The sequence below is a fragment of the Myotis lucifugus genome, unplaced genomic scaffold (assembly GCF_000147115.1).
Source record: "Myotis lucifugus unplaced genomic scaffold, Myoluc2.0 scaffold_337, whole genome shotgun sequence".
Lineage (NCBI taxonomy): Eukaryota > Metazoa > Chordata > Mammalia > Chiroptera > Vespertilionidae > Myotis > Myotis lucifugus.
Genome location: NW_005871385.1, coordinates 78,721 through 91,487, shown reverse-complemented (window position 1 = coordinate 91,487; position 12,767 = coordinate 78,721). Strand labels below are relative to the sequence as shown.

At 39.8% G+C, this 12,767-nt stretch overlaps 1 protein-coding gene across 8 annotated transcripts in view; it reads left to right on the top strand.

Moving 5' to 3' along the window:
* The window catches only part of KANK1 (KN motif and ankyrin repeat domains 1), a 169,305-nt gene that overhangs the window by 97,343 nt on the left and 59,195 nt on the right, over nt 1-12,767 (top strand). For all 8 annotated transcript variants that reach the window (XR_002832189.1, XR_002832190.1, XR_002832191.1 and 5 more), the window contains one exon: nt 8,155-8,273. Coding sequence is in view for 4 of the 8 variants with exons in the window: in XM_014466412.2 (XP_014321898.2) it covers nt 8,237-8,273 (37 nt within the window). In the remaining 4 variants the exon portion in view is untranslated. The remainder of the gene's footprint in view (nt 1-8,154; nt 8,274-12,767) is intronic.

Sequence of the window (12,767 nt, the reverse complement as noted above, 5' to 3'; positions counted from 1 at the left end):
TGTTACTCATTGGCTTTGAAACCCTCCCTGACTTTACTTTGCACCTAGAATAAAACCCCTTCTCCTTCTTGTGGCCAAGAGGCCTGCAAATCTCACAATGGCGCCTCTGCTCCCCTCTCCTCTCAGCCCAAGGTGCTCTTTCCGTCTCTTAGTAAACTCAGTTGCTCAAATGCATAGAGCTTTATCCTGCCCCAGAGCTTCCAGGCCATTCTTTCACACACAAAAAAGAAAAAGAAAAAGATTTTAATTTTGATGAAGACCATCTGATCTATTTTTACTTTTATCCATCTTCCTTTCAGTGTTATGTCTAGAATTCTTTTCCAAGAATTGGAGATCTCTGTTTTCTTCTAAAAGCTTTATGTATCTTTTGTTTTTCATTCAAGACTATGATTTCTTTGGACTTAATTTTTGTGTAAGGTGAAAGGATAAGATCAAGTTTCATTATTTTGCCTTTACATGGCCAATTGCTGCAGCACCATTTTTTTATAAAAAGACTTTCCTTCTATTGAGTTGTTTTATATGCCATTGGAGAAAATCATGTGGAAGCGTTGTTTCTGAGCTCCATTCTGTTCCTGGACTATTCTCATCTCCCACATCCTGCAGCTCACTTCTAGGCATCTCTCGGGCCTCACCTTCAGTGTTATTTCCCTAGAGAAGCCTTTAAAGACCACCCATCGCATTCATCTGCATATCCTCCACTTCAGTCCCAAGAAACTTGGCCTCCATTATTCTCATTCAACCCTGTTTTCCCCCCTCATGGTATTTAGCATGATTTGCTAATAATGTGCTGGTGTGTATGTGTGTAATTTCTGTCTATAAGCCCCAAGGAGCTGGAACTGAGTCTATTTTGTTTAGCACTATAGTGCCCAGCAGGGTCCCTGCTACATGCTAAGTGCCAGGTCAATATGTTTTCAATAAATTAATGGGGGGGGGGAAACTAAGGCTTCTTGGGGGATATTTTCTAAACCACTGGGTACCATTTCATAAAATCAAAGGACATTCCTGGCTCTAGGTGCCTTATGACTTCATCTCCCCCCCCCCCCCAATTAAACAATTAATATTTACAGGCAGTGGTTTTGAGAACCTTTGGCCTGCATCAGAGTCACCTGGAGGACTTACTGAACTGCAGACTGCTGGGCCCACCCCCAGAGTTCATGATTCCGTAGGTCTGGGATGGTGTGAGAATTTGCATTTTTAACAAGTTTCCAGAAGACCTTACCAATGCTGCTGGTCTGGGGACCACACTTTGAGAACCCCCGTTTGAAGGTTATGATCTCTTTTATCTACTGATAGTCCCAGGCACCCTTGAACTTGTCATTAATAGTATTAATTAATTTAAGAGCAATCACAGAGAATATACAAGAATCCAATCCTAGAGGAATGAAAGGGAAAATGTCCATGATAGCAGTAAATAATATTAATAACTGCATATTTTAATTAATTTAAATAGGAAATGAACAAAAGCCTTCAAACTACCCTGAACTAATTCTCTTACATCTGTGTCTGTTACATTTTGGTCCTTCAATATTTGAATAGGCAAAAGCACTGATGTTTTAATTCATAAAGTTCTACCAAGGATGCTTACTAAGAGCAAGACTTCACTAATATGGACAAATTTATAAAATCAAGGATGAGATTTCTGCTATGACCTGTTTTTAAACTATTTACAGATGAATCAAAGCAAGTCAATAAAGACTATTTTATGTGCTTACACTGAACTGAGTCATAAAATTACTTTCCTCTAAAGCAGGGGTGGGGGACTTTTTTCTGCCAAGGGCCATTTGGATATTTATAACATCATTCGTGGACCATACAAATTATCAACTTAAAAATTAGCCTGCTGTATTTGGTCAAACATTTAATTAACTCGCCCCTAATTCCTTGGCAGGGCCAGACCAAATGATTTTGTGGGCCTTATACAGCCTGTGGGCCAGATGTTCCCCACCTCTACTCTAAAGTCAACAAAAAATGGGAAGGTGGCACCCTAGCCCCTGAACCCAGATACGTGCCCTTGACTGGAATGGAACCTTCAATCTTTTGGTGCCTGCGCCGACACTCTAACACTAGTCAGGGCAATAATTCTAATCTTCATTTGTCTCCTCTTCTCCAGTCTGTCCCCTATTTCTTTTGAGAAAAGCAGTTTGTTTTCAGCCTAGGTTGTTATGATCTGATAAACTTTCATCACAGAAAATTTCCTGGAAAGAAAATCTGCCAGCATCAGTTCTTTTTAAGTGTTCAGGAAGCTATGTGGATCCCAGCAACCCACCTGGAGCAGAGCCAGTGCAGGGCTCGGAAAGTATTTGCAGGCTCTGAGATGGATTTAACCAATTGTTAACAGCATTTCCCTTAGGCACACTCTTGGGGAGATACTAATGTGCTTCCATGGTGTCGAGTGCATGTGGGCACACTCTTGCCCACTCTTGTGCACGGGGAGGCAGAGCTTAACATAGGAAGTCTTTTCAAATAAGGCAAAAAAGATAAGTAAGGAATTGGCTTTTCGTACAGCTAATCTGTGAAGTGCACTGTGACCTAAATTATCTTTGGGCCCAAAGCACAGATCTTTGGTGAGATTATTTTGGGAAAGGAATGAGGTGGGTGTCTGCTCTGTTCATTGCTATATCCTCAGTGCCAAAAACAGTATCTGGCACATCGTAGGCACTCATTTGTTAAATGAATGAACTTATTTACTCTTCCTTCTTCATAGTTTGTCTTTATTTTAAATTGTTCCTGTGGTTTAAGTACTTCCTTCAGCCTCTTAAATATGTTACTGCAAGGAATAAGTTTTAAAATATAACCAAACAAACATAGCATAAAATTTCTCTCATGGGTAAAACCCAACCATTTTCCTACATTATCAATGCAAACAAGTATCCAGGTAAAATTTTAATTTAGATCTGGATTGATAATTGAGATTTCCCTTTACCTATACCCCACCCATACCAAGAAAACTGCTCTATTTGAGGAAACCAAATGGGATTGGGTCATAATTAGGCAATTTGGTTGCAAAATAACCAAGAGCTGGTTAACATTACTCACCACAATTCTTCTAGTAGGAGCCAATATTCAAAATCAACGGAAGGTAACCTGATGATGAGCTATGGCCAGAATTTCTTCACAAAACATACTTTTAAATAAATTACCTTTAATTAAATTCTTGACAGACATATGTGGACATTCATAGATGGTATATTATACATTAGATAGGCGTTTGAATGTCTGTTTGCAAGTCTGGCTTCTTTAAAGAAAGAAATGAACTTTGCATTTTTTAAAATTAGGGTAAAAGTGTGTGTGTGTGTGTGTGTGTGTGTGTGTGTGTGTGTGATTTTCGGTTTGTTGTTTTTTGTAGCACCCACTTCCTTCAGATTTCTCTCTAGCACCCCGTCTCCTGACATCACTTTCTCTCTGGCAGTTCACTTTATTTACAACTGAGCCCTCGTGGACGTGGACGTGCTCTAGCCACTGTACTTCTCCTTGCCATGCACTTTCTCTTCTTCTGCCTTTGCATGTGCTGTTCCTTCTGCCTAGAATGACCTTCCATCTTTCTCACCCTGAAAAACACTCAATTATCCTTTATGACTTAGGCCTAGTGGTCTCTTGTGAATACATTTTTTGGCCACTCTCATTCTTTTTGGGCAAAGTAAGACCATACTGTGGCTTGGAATCGAATGGTGTACACAGCTGTTCTAGGCTTTCTCCTTTCATTGTGTCTCTGTCTGCTTCACAGTGCTGGTGTCTGAACTTCTGGGAATGGCTCAGCACTTTAATTTTTCTCGTATCTCAGAAAAAATGGCTGGTGCACATTCTGGAATGTTATAGGTCTTTAAAACATGTTAAGGTCATTAAAATATACAGTCAACCAATATATTGAAAAGAAATAGCCTCAGGTGGTAACAATGGCTACATTAGGATTGTGAGGTAATAAATTATTGTTTTTTTGTATGTTCTATCCTTTCCAGATTTTAGGTAAAACTATATTGCTTCCTTAATAAAAATACTATGACATGTTATAAAGGAGATTCTTGAACTTTTGCATCAAAATTGTTTCTCCTGTCATAATTGTCCTTTTGAGCATCAAGGTTCTTATTCTAATTATATTGCCATAATTCTATCCATTTTCTTTTTATTTATTTTAGAGAGAGAGGAAGGAGAGGAGAGCAAAACATCGATTTGTTGTTCCACTTATTTATGCATTCATTGGTTGCCTCTTGTATGTGCCCTTCCTGGGGATCGAACCCGTAATCTTGGCATACGGAGATAATGCTTTACCCAACTGAGCTACCCAGCCAGGTCTAATTCTATCCATTTTTGAAACTACTATGATTCCACTGAGAGCCTCCCGCCTGTCCTCAGTGGTGGGCAATGTTTTCATTTGAAAAAGTACTTAACTTTTTGAAAGTGTCAAATGACATTCATAGCAGAATCTAAGGAACAAGGCCGATACTCAAGCTGACTAAATGTGGAGTCTAGAAGGAAGTGTGATGTTTAAGTGCTGAGACATTACCTGTGTGCCATATAAGTACCTCTTTAAGTTCTTAAACATGTAACCCCAAGGAAGAAAATTGGAAATTCAGTTGCTTTAAAAACAATTACATAAATTTTGAAACATAACTTTCTATCTAAAAAAAAATTGAGCAAGCATCCTTGCAGTAGGCATATACATCCGTCAGGTGACTACCTTGAAAAGGAGCTCACTCACCTATGCGTCTCAGTTCTTACTTGTTAAAGCAATAGTGTCCTCACTCTAAATCTCATACTCACAGGGGCTGGAGCATGAGCTCAAGGGCTCACTTAGCCCTGAATGTAACTCTCACTAGCTGTGTGACCTCGGCAAGTTCTAAACCTCCCTATGCCTCAGTTTCCTATCTATAAAATGGGAAAAGAGGACCCTAATACTTCATAGGGTTGTTTTGAGGTTTAAATAAATGCCTTAAAAAGTGCCTTGAATGTAACATAATTTTACCAATTCTCAGATGCACAAATTTCACACTGTAACACTTCTGAAATGAGGATGTGTCTTATAATTAATGTAATTTTTAAAAAAGCATTTTGTCATCATGTAATCACCAATAACTTTTTTTTGCCTTAAATAATGGAGCACCTTAAAGTGGATTATGTTTTAGATTCCAATAACTAATAGCAGCAAGAGCACAATATATACTGGCTGTCATCAACAGCGGCGTCAGTGTTGTCATCGTCATCATTACCGTGGTTCTAACCGAGACATGGCATTTGATCGGTTGGCAGTGCTAGCCTAGAGTACATAACAAACCTCAGTTTCATCTATTTGTTTTTATTGATGTGTTCTTAGAAAAGATCTAGTGAGCTGATTTATTTTTTGAGCTGATTTTCATATTTATTATATTAAGCTAATAATGGAAAGTATTTAGGGGTTAATTTGTATAATCACTGCATTATTCTCTGCACTGTACTTGGGGAGCCACTAACATGTTCTTCAATGCAGATCAGTCTCTTGAAATAAATAGAGAAGACAAATTCTTTATTTTCTCTATTGATGTATTTTCCCAAATCCTTTCAAAGAAGTGCTCTTTCTTAGTAAGCAGAACTAAACCACCATTGTACCACTTAAGATTTACTGGTTTGAATCTTCTCTGAGGGAGAAAAGAAGCGGTTTATTGATCTGTAGCAGAGAGTGGATCCTGGCCAAAGCTTTTCTGGCTTATACAATACACCGACCTAAGAATCTGCATGTCATTAAGAAGACGGAGTCCTCCCAATTTGAGGCCACCTGTCAGGCATGAGCAATACCTGAGGAAAATCGATACACAATATAAAACTTGTTTTTGCACAAACACTGCCAGGATCCACGCCCAGTGACAGGCGTGTCTTGTTATTTTACCACTGATATGCTTGTAGTTCCCATATTTTAAGCTCCCCTTCATTTTGATTTTAGTGTTCAGTTGTGGGAGGCGGGGGGGGGGCACTCATTTGAATCTGAGATAAAGATCTTCTGCCGGATGAAAGGGGTCCAATAACGTGAGCAAACCTTGGACCACAGTTTATGAAGCTCGATTAGGAAGATCCTGGGCACATCTCCATCCACATACCTTGACACATACTTCATGCACCCATAACCCATGCAGCTTGTTCCTTCTTGCCTTCTGCTCGCCCTCGAGAGTTTAAATGGTGGTATTTACAAGCCACCATGAAGCAAGAGTACAAGCACACCAGGCTCCACAGGGGCCAGGAAAGAGGGATTTCACTTAGGTTTTTGTTGTTGGCTTTTAAAAGTATAATTCATTGAATGATTCCAGAAGCTGGGTTTCTTTTCTTTGCCCCCTTATCTCCCCACTCCCCTTCCTTCAGTCTGCCCAGTCCCCATTTGTTTATTTTCTTTCTTTCCTATTTTTTTTACAAAGGTACATTTGTCAGACATGTATAGTCATTCCTCTTCTTAAAGATGATGCTCACTCTACCCCTAAAGCCTGCTCTGATCCAGCTAGCTCTGCTTGTGCACAGAGGTTACTGCTCTCCAAGTTCAATGCCCTGGGCCTGATCCAGTGCCCCTTTCCAGCAGAATGTCGGGTGATTGCAGCTCCTCTCCCCTCCTGGTGTGCTGCCAGGCAGACACGGGAGGCCTCCGGTGGAAGGTCCAGCTTTGGGTCCTTTGCCGGAGCTGAGCCGTAGTCATTGTAGCTGGAAAAGGCTTGCAGGGGGCACTCCTGTCAGCAGCAGCCATTCCTTAGCGTTTGCACTGAGTCGCTTTCACAGTAGTTAGCTCCGAACTGTACAAATCCATCAAACAATGAGGGAAATTTCACAAGCTAAGTGATCAGCCATTTCCTCTTCCTTCCTTTTTTATTTACTTACATTTCTGACCTCTGAGAATCTCCATGATTGGAGTCTGATAGCTGTTTTTTCATAGCATTTTTAAAGCAAATAAAAACAAAGTTGACAGGAAGTACCTAATGCTTCTTTTTAATAATAATTATTATTACAAAAGCAGTAAAGGAGCTAACATTGTAATTGCACAGCATCCTGGGGCAATGAATATTTTGTATTTACTTCTAATTGTTTTAAATAAATGTCTAAATGTGTACATACCGTACTGGTACATGTTTTTAATGAAATCATGTTTGTGATAGGATAGTTTTAAAATCAATGTCCTTGGAGTGTTTTTCGGTATTATTAAAAACTTGTAAATGATTTCAATGGCTGCATTAGATTCCAGTATATATGGATATGTTGTTATTTTAACATTCTATTGTTGGGAGTCATATGGTAGATTTTTAAATTGACACTTCAGTTCTGAGCTTGGAATTTGTTAAGCTCAATTTCTTCTGATTTCGTGGGCCTGGCGTTAAAACAGTGGACTATTTCTGTCTGTATCGTGGTTTGCTTTGCAAAGGTTGGAGTAATGTTTTCTTCTATTCTTTTTCTTGTTTTCTCCCCCATTTGTTTTAAATTCTATGATTGTAACATAAGTAACTTTACGGTAATCTCAGTTAACTTTTACTAGAGAATCAGTGTAAAATAAATACCAGTATGTTGCTCAACCTGAACCCTAATATTTCAAAACTGCCATTTGGAAAATAAAAAACTGCCATTTGAAATTTACCCAACAGGACAATGGGAAGTATTGAAGATTTTTTTGTTTTTAAGAGGGGGGTTAACTAGATTACATTTGTGTTTTAGGTGAAAGACTTGAGATATCTCAAAAAATTGCCATGAAGTTCATCTTTTTTAAGAAATGTGACCATGTGGTGTAACAACTGCTTTCAAGTTGAACTTGAGTAAATTAAACCAACTGAACCAACATTTCGAAAGGAGGATAAGCTTAAAAACCAAAAGTTTGTGAACTGCTACAGAGAGTTACACATTAGGAGGTCATTTGTATTTGGAGACCACCTTCCTAAAAAGTCTCGTTTCTGGATAGCCAGTCTTGTTTCCCATCAGAGTATTAACTGGAGACCTGCTCTCAGTGCCTGTCCGCCCGGGCACCTGTCGGCGTGTTACTACTCCCTTAGCACCGAGTGGCGGGTCCAGGGCCGCCACCCCCTTGAGCCACAGGCTCTCTGCCCCCTTTCAGATTTGCTCTCTCCACTAGCAGTCATCCTTGTAAACGGAAGTCTAAGATTTAGTGTTGTACATACTTTTAAATGATCCTTTTTGATGGGGCTCTCTTTATTGTTTCAGGTTGAATGCATTTGGGAACTTGGTGCATAAATTTGCATGACTCCTCACTCCTTTCTAGACCTGTCGTTGGACTCAAGCCAGCATGGCTCACACCACAAAGGTTAACGGCTGTGCCTCAGGTAACTGTGTCCTGGAGTGAGTGTGTGTGTGTGTGTGTGTGTGTGTGTGTGTGTATCTATGTTCAAACCAATTTCTAGTTTCTCTTTCACTAAATGGGTAGATAACAGCAAGTTGCCTAGATAACTAGAATTTCAAAGCGATTTTCTATCCATTAAAATTGGGGGAGGCATTGTTTTGATTTTTAATCTCTTAGAGAATTTGCTTTTATCTTTAGAGTCTTTATGTACAGAAATCAGTGAGGTAAATTATGACCTAAGTCAATTCTATTGAAGTGTTGAAAGATAAATGTAAAACCCTGAATGCTGATGCATGTGTAATGTACACTCCCCTGGTACTTCTTTATGAGGGACTGAAGGATAGGAGAGGAAATGAGTTTGGATGCTTAAAACCAGTCCCTAGTATCTGCTCCCGAGCAGTTGTGTTTGATGTTGCTGCACAAAGGGAAAGGGAGGGGGCAAGAGAAGGGTATGTTCTCCAAAGTGACTTTCCCAGGGGAATATGCAGCAAGCCATGTTCTGAACCATAAGGACTCACATTCTACTTCTCGCCGTGGTTACAGTGGAGACCTATATAGTTTGTGTATCCCAATATTGCTTATATGAAATTTGGGGGAAATTTATAGAGCAAATGCAGTATGTAAACTGTAAAACAAAGAGGGGTCCTTTTACAGGTAACAGCAGAAAGAAGAGACCTGAAGTGGGCACATCCAGCCCACGTATGTGACTTTTTTTCCCCCAAAGCAATCATTATTTTATTGTAGTCGGCAGACAATATTACATTAGTTTCAGGTGTACAACTTAGTGATTCAACGTTTATACATCTTACGATGTGCTCTCCACACTGTCTAGTAACCATCTGTCACTGTGCAAATTTATCACAATGTTATTGACTATTTCCCCTTCACCCTTTTCACCCATCTCTCCACCCCACACTGCTCCCACCTGTCTGGCAACCATCAGTTTCTTCCTTATTTGTAGAAGTCTGTTTCTTGTCTTGATTTTTTTTTAAATTCCACATATAAGTGAAATCATGCTGTGTTTTTCTTTCTTTGACTTCTTTCACTTAGCATAATACCCTCTAGGTCCATCTATGTGGTTGCAAGTTGGGGGGGGGGGTCATTCCTTTTTATTGATGCGTAATATTTCATTGTAAATATGTACCGTATCTTCACTACCCATTCATCTATTGACAGACACCTCAGTTGCTTCCATATCTTGGCTATTGTAAATAATGTTGCAGTGAACATAGGGGAGATATATCTTTTCAAATTAGTGTTTTCCCTTTTTATGTAAATCCCCAAAAGTGGAATTGCTGGGTCATATGGTAGTTCTGTTTTAGTTTTTGAGAATCTCCATAGTGTTTTCCACAGTGGCTGCTCCAATTTCTGGTCCCTCCAGCAGGACACCTCTCGCCAACACTTGTTACTTATTGACTTTTTGGTCTGAGGTGGAATCTCATTGTGATTTTCATTTTCATTTCCCTGACGATTAGTGATGTTGAGCATCTTTCCTATGTCTGTTGGCCATCTGTACGTCCTCTTTGGAGAACTGTCTCTTCAGGTTCTCGGCCCATTTTTTGATAGGATTGCTTATTTTTCCATTATTGAGTTGTGTGAGTTCCTTACATGTTTTGGATATCAACCTCTTACCGGCTATATCATTTGCGAATCTATCCTCCCGTTCGGTAGGTTGTCTTCTTGTTTTGTTGATTTCCTTTGCTGTGCAGAAGCTTCTTAGATGAAGTCCCATTTGTTTATTTTTGCTTTTGTTTACCTTGCTCGTGGAGACATACCCAAAAATATGTTACTAAGACTGATATCAAATAGTTTACTGCCTATGTTTTCTTCTGGGAGTTTTGTGGGTTTAGGTCTTCCAATTAAGTCCTTAGTCTATTTTGAGTTTTATTTTTGTATGCGGTATACATATGTGACTTTTTATTCCAGCAATCCGAGCTGGAAGTATCTGCTCTGGCAAGAATGCTTAGTTTGCCGAAAACCAAACCCAAATAAAGTCAGTTGTTTATTTTGCCCATTCTTTTGCTTGTCCTTTCTACTGCCCAACTTCTCTTGGGATTTCTCTAAATTTTGCTCAGGACTGCTGTCAGCAATAAATATGAATGACAGTATCTAACATGTAATGAACACTACAGTGACCAAGATGCTTTGCCTGCATTATTATACTTAATCCTCGCAGGGACGCTGTGCGATTACATTGTTCTCATCATCGCCAGCACTATCATCCCTATGTGGTAACTCTGCGAAGCTCAGTAAGTTACCTAAGTGAAGTGAGAAAAGTCAGGATTATTACTGGTTTCTCTAGTGAAATATTTGATAAGGAAGGAGACTGGAACATGTGGAATTTCTTTTTTTTTCTTTTTCCTTTTAATTTAGGGCTGGTGGGGAGTGTAGCTCTGGGGCGATGCTTCTCTGAGGAATCCAGAGCCCTGGGGATGGGGGTGGGGGGTGGGTGGGGTGGTAGAGGGTGGAGGGTGGGGGTCCATTGTGAAATTTCTTGAGAGTTGTGGGCAGGTTTCAATCTAGCGATGCTGTTATCTTCCTTCCCTGCCCTCCCTTCCCTGCCCTCACTTCCATTCCCATGCTCAGAGGAAGGTGGGGCTTGGAGTTGGGGGAGGGGAGGGGAGGGGAGGGGAGGGGAGGGGGGATTCCAACCTCCACCCTCTGGAGTCTCTGACACTATCTGTCTTCAAGGGTTTAGACATCTACTCCATTTGTCCCTAATTCATTGTCCAACTTGACTTCTCCTGAGATTTCTCTTTTCTCTTGTTCCCGAAATCTGACGACCCAGCTATAACCTTTCCTCTTCCCCTGTATCCTGCCTATGGGCCTGGGCACTGAGTTTGAATGCGAAGGAAAGCTCTCTAATTGCGGCTTCTGGGTTTCAGGGTATGGATTGTTCATGTACACAGGTATCTGGACCAGGCAAGGGAAGGCTTTTGTTTATTCTCGTCACCATGACCTCAGCAAGCCTGTAAGCAAATCTGATTAGAGGCTCAGTCGTACACAATTACTTTAATCACACTTACAGCTATCAAAATATATATACATTGTATCTGCATATACATGGCAGCACATATACATATATAAGATGCTCAGTATAGAACATTTAAAAATATAGATATATAGCATTGTCTAAAAAAATAAAGCAGGAATTACTAGTAGTAATTTCATATAGTCTTTAAATTTTATATACAGGGTGTCCCCCCAAAAATGTATATACAGTGTATACTTTAACAGCTAATAGCTCAATTTTGAAAATGAAATATATTTTAATAAACACTGCCTTTATAATTATTCTAAGTTTGTGTATACATTTTTTGGGGAACACCCTATATTTCACATAGCTAAGATTGTGCTTATAAAAATAATTTTACCTTTTCCTTTCCCATTTTGTATTATAAAACAAATACCCACTGTTGTTGGTTGTTTTTTAAGGCAAATTCAAACAATGCAAAAGTGTATGCTCGTTATAAATATACTATTTTTGAAATGAAATTTAGGCCTCAGATTAAGATGGGATGAAGAAGGCTTTATGGCAGCTAGTGAAGGCCTGTTACTAATCTTTCCCCTGAGAAAAAGATAAATTATTTGGGTAGTTTACTAGGAGTTTTAAATGTGGAGTAATTGGTATGATTTTTATTTTTATTTTCCAAAGATACAGTATAATATTAAATATGTTATGCCCAAAAGAGGTCCTCCCACCCATCCCCCTGAAAAATCACTGCTTTGGGCTCCATAGAACTTGAGAAGAAATCCCATGAGAAGTTGGGGTCAGGGCACTGGCAAAGGAAGCACTGTTCATGGTTTTAAGAATAAAGCCAAAAAAAAAAGTAGAGCAGCTGAAAAAAAACACCACCTGGCCACACCGCGCCCTCGGCTGCAAAGCCATCTGATGACTGATCATCCCACGTTCAGGTCCCTGCTTAGAGCTGCAGTTGGGTAAGGGACGAGTCACAAGTCCTTTTATATTCTGACTTCCCCAGTGTGTCCTTCAGTTAGACTGGATAAAAGGTGCTGATTTGAAAGTAAGAGCAGTTAGTTAATACTGTAATTTGTAAAATTTATTAGGATCCATTTCCGACATACAAAATGGGTAGAGGTTAGTTACATAGCAAGCACCCATGCCCATACCACCTCGCTTAATCGATATGGATAATATCACTCAGCACCTACCACGTGCCAGGCATTGTTCTGTGCACTGGGGACACAGCAGTGAACAAAACAGGCAGAAAGAATCTTATCTTCGAGGGGAAGTTGAGGTTTTCTGTGGACAGAGTCTGTAGAAGTATTTTGTTTACCTGAAGTTCAAATTGAACTGCGTGTCCTCTGTTTATTTGCTAAGCCTGGCAATCTGACCTGTTGCATCTTTTTCCTTCCTGCCCACCCTGTCACTGTCAGTCGTTTGTCAGTGGTACCTCCTTTTCACCAGATCCTTCATTGGACTTCTGATGACTGACGCAGTTTTGTTTTTATTAAT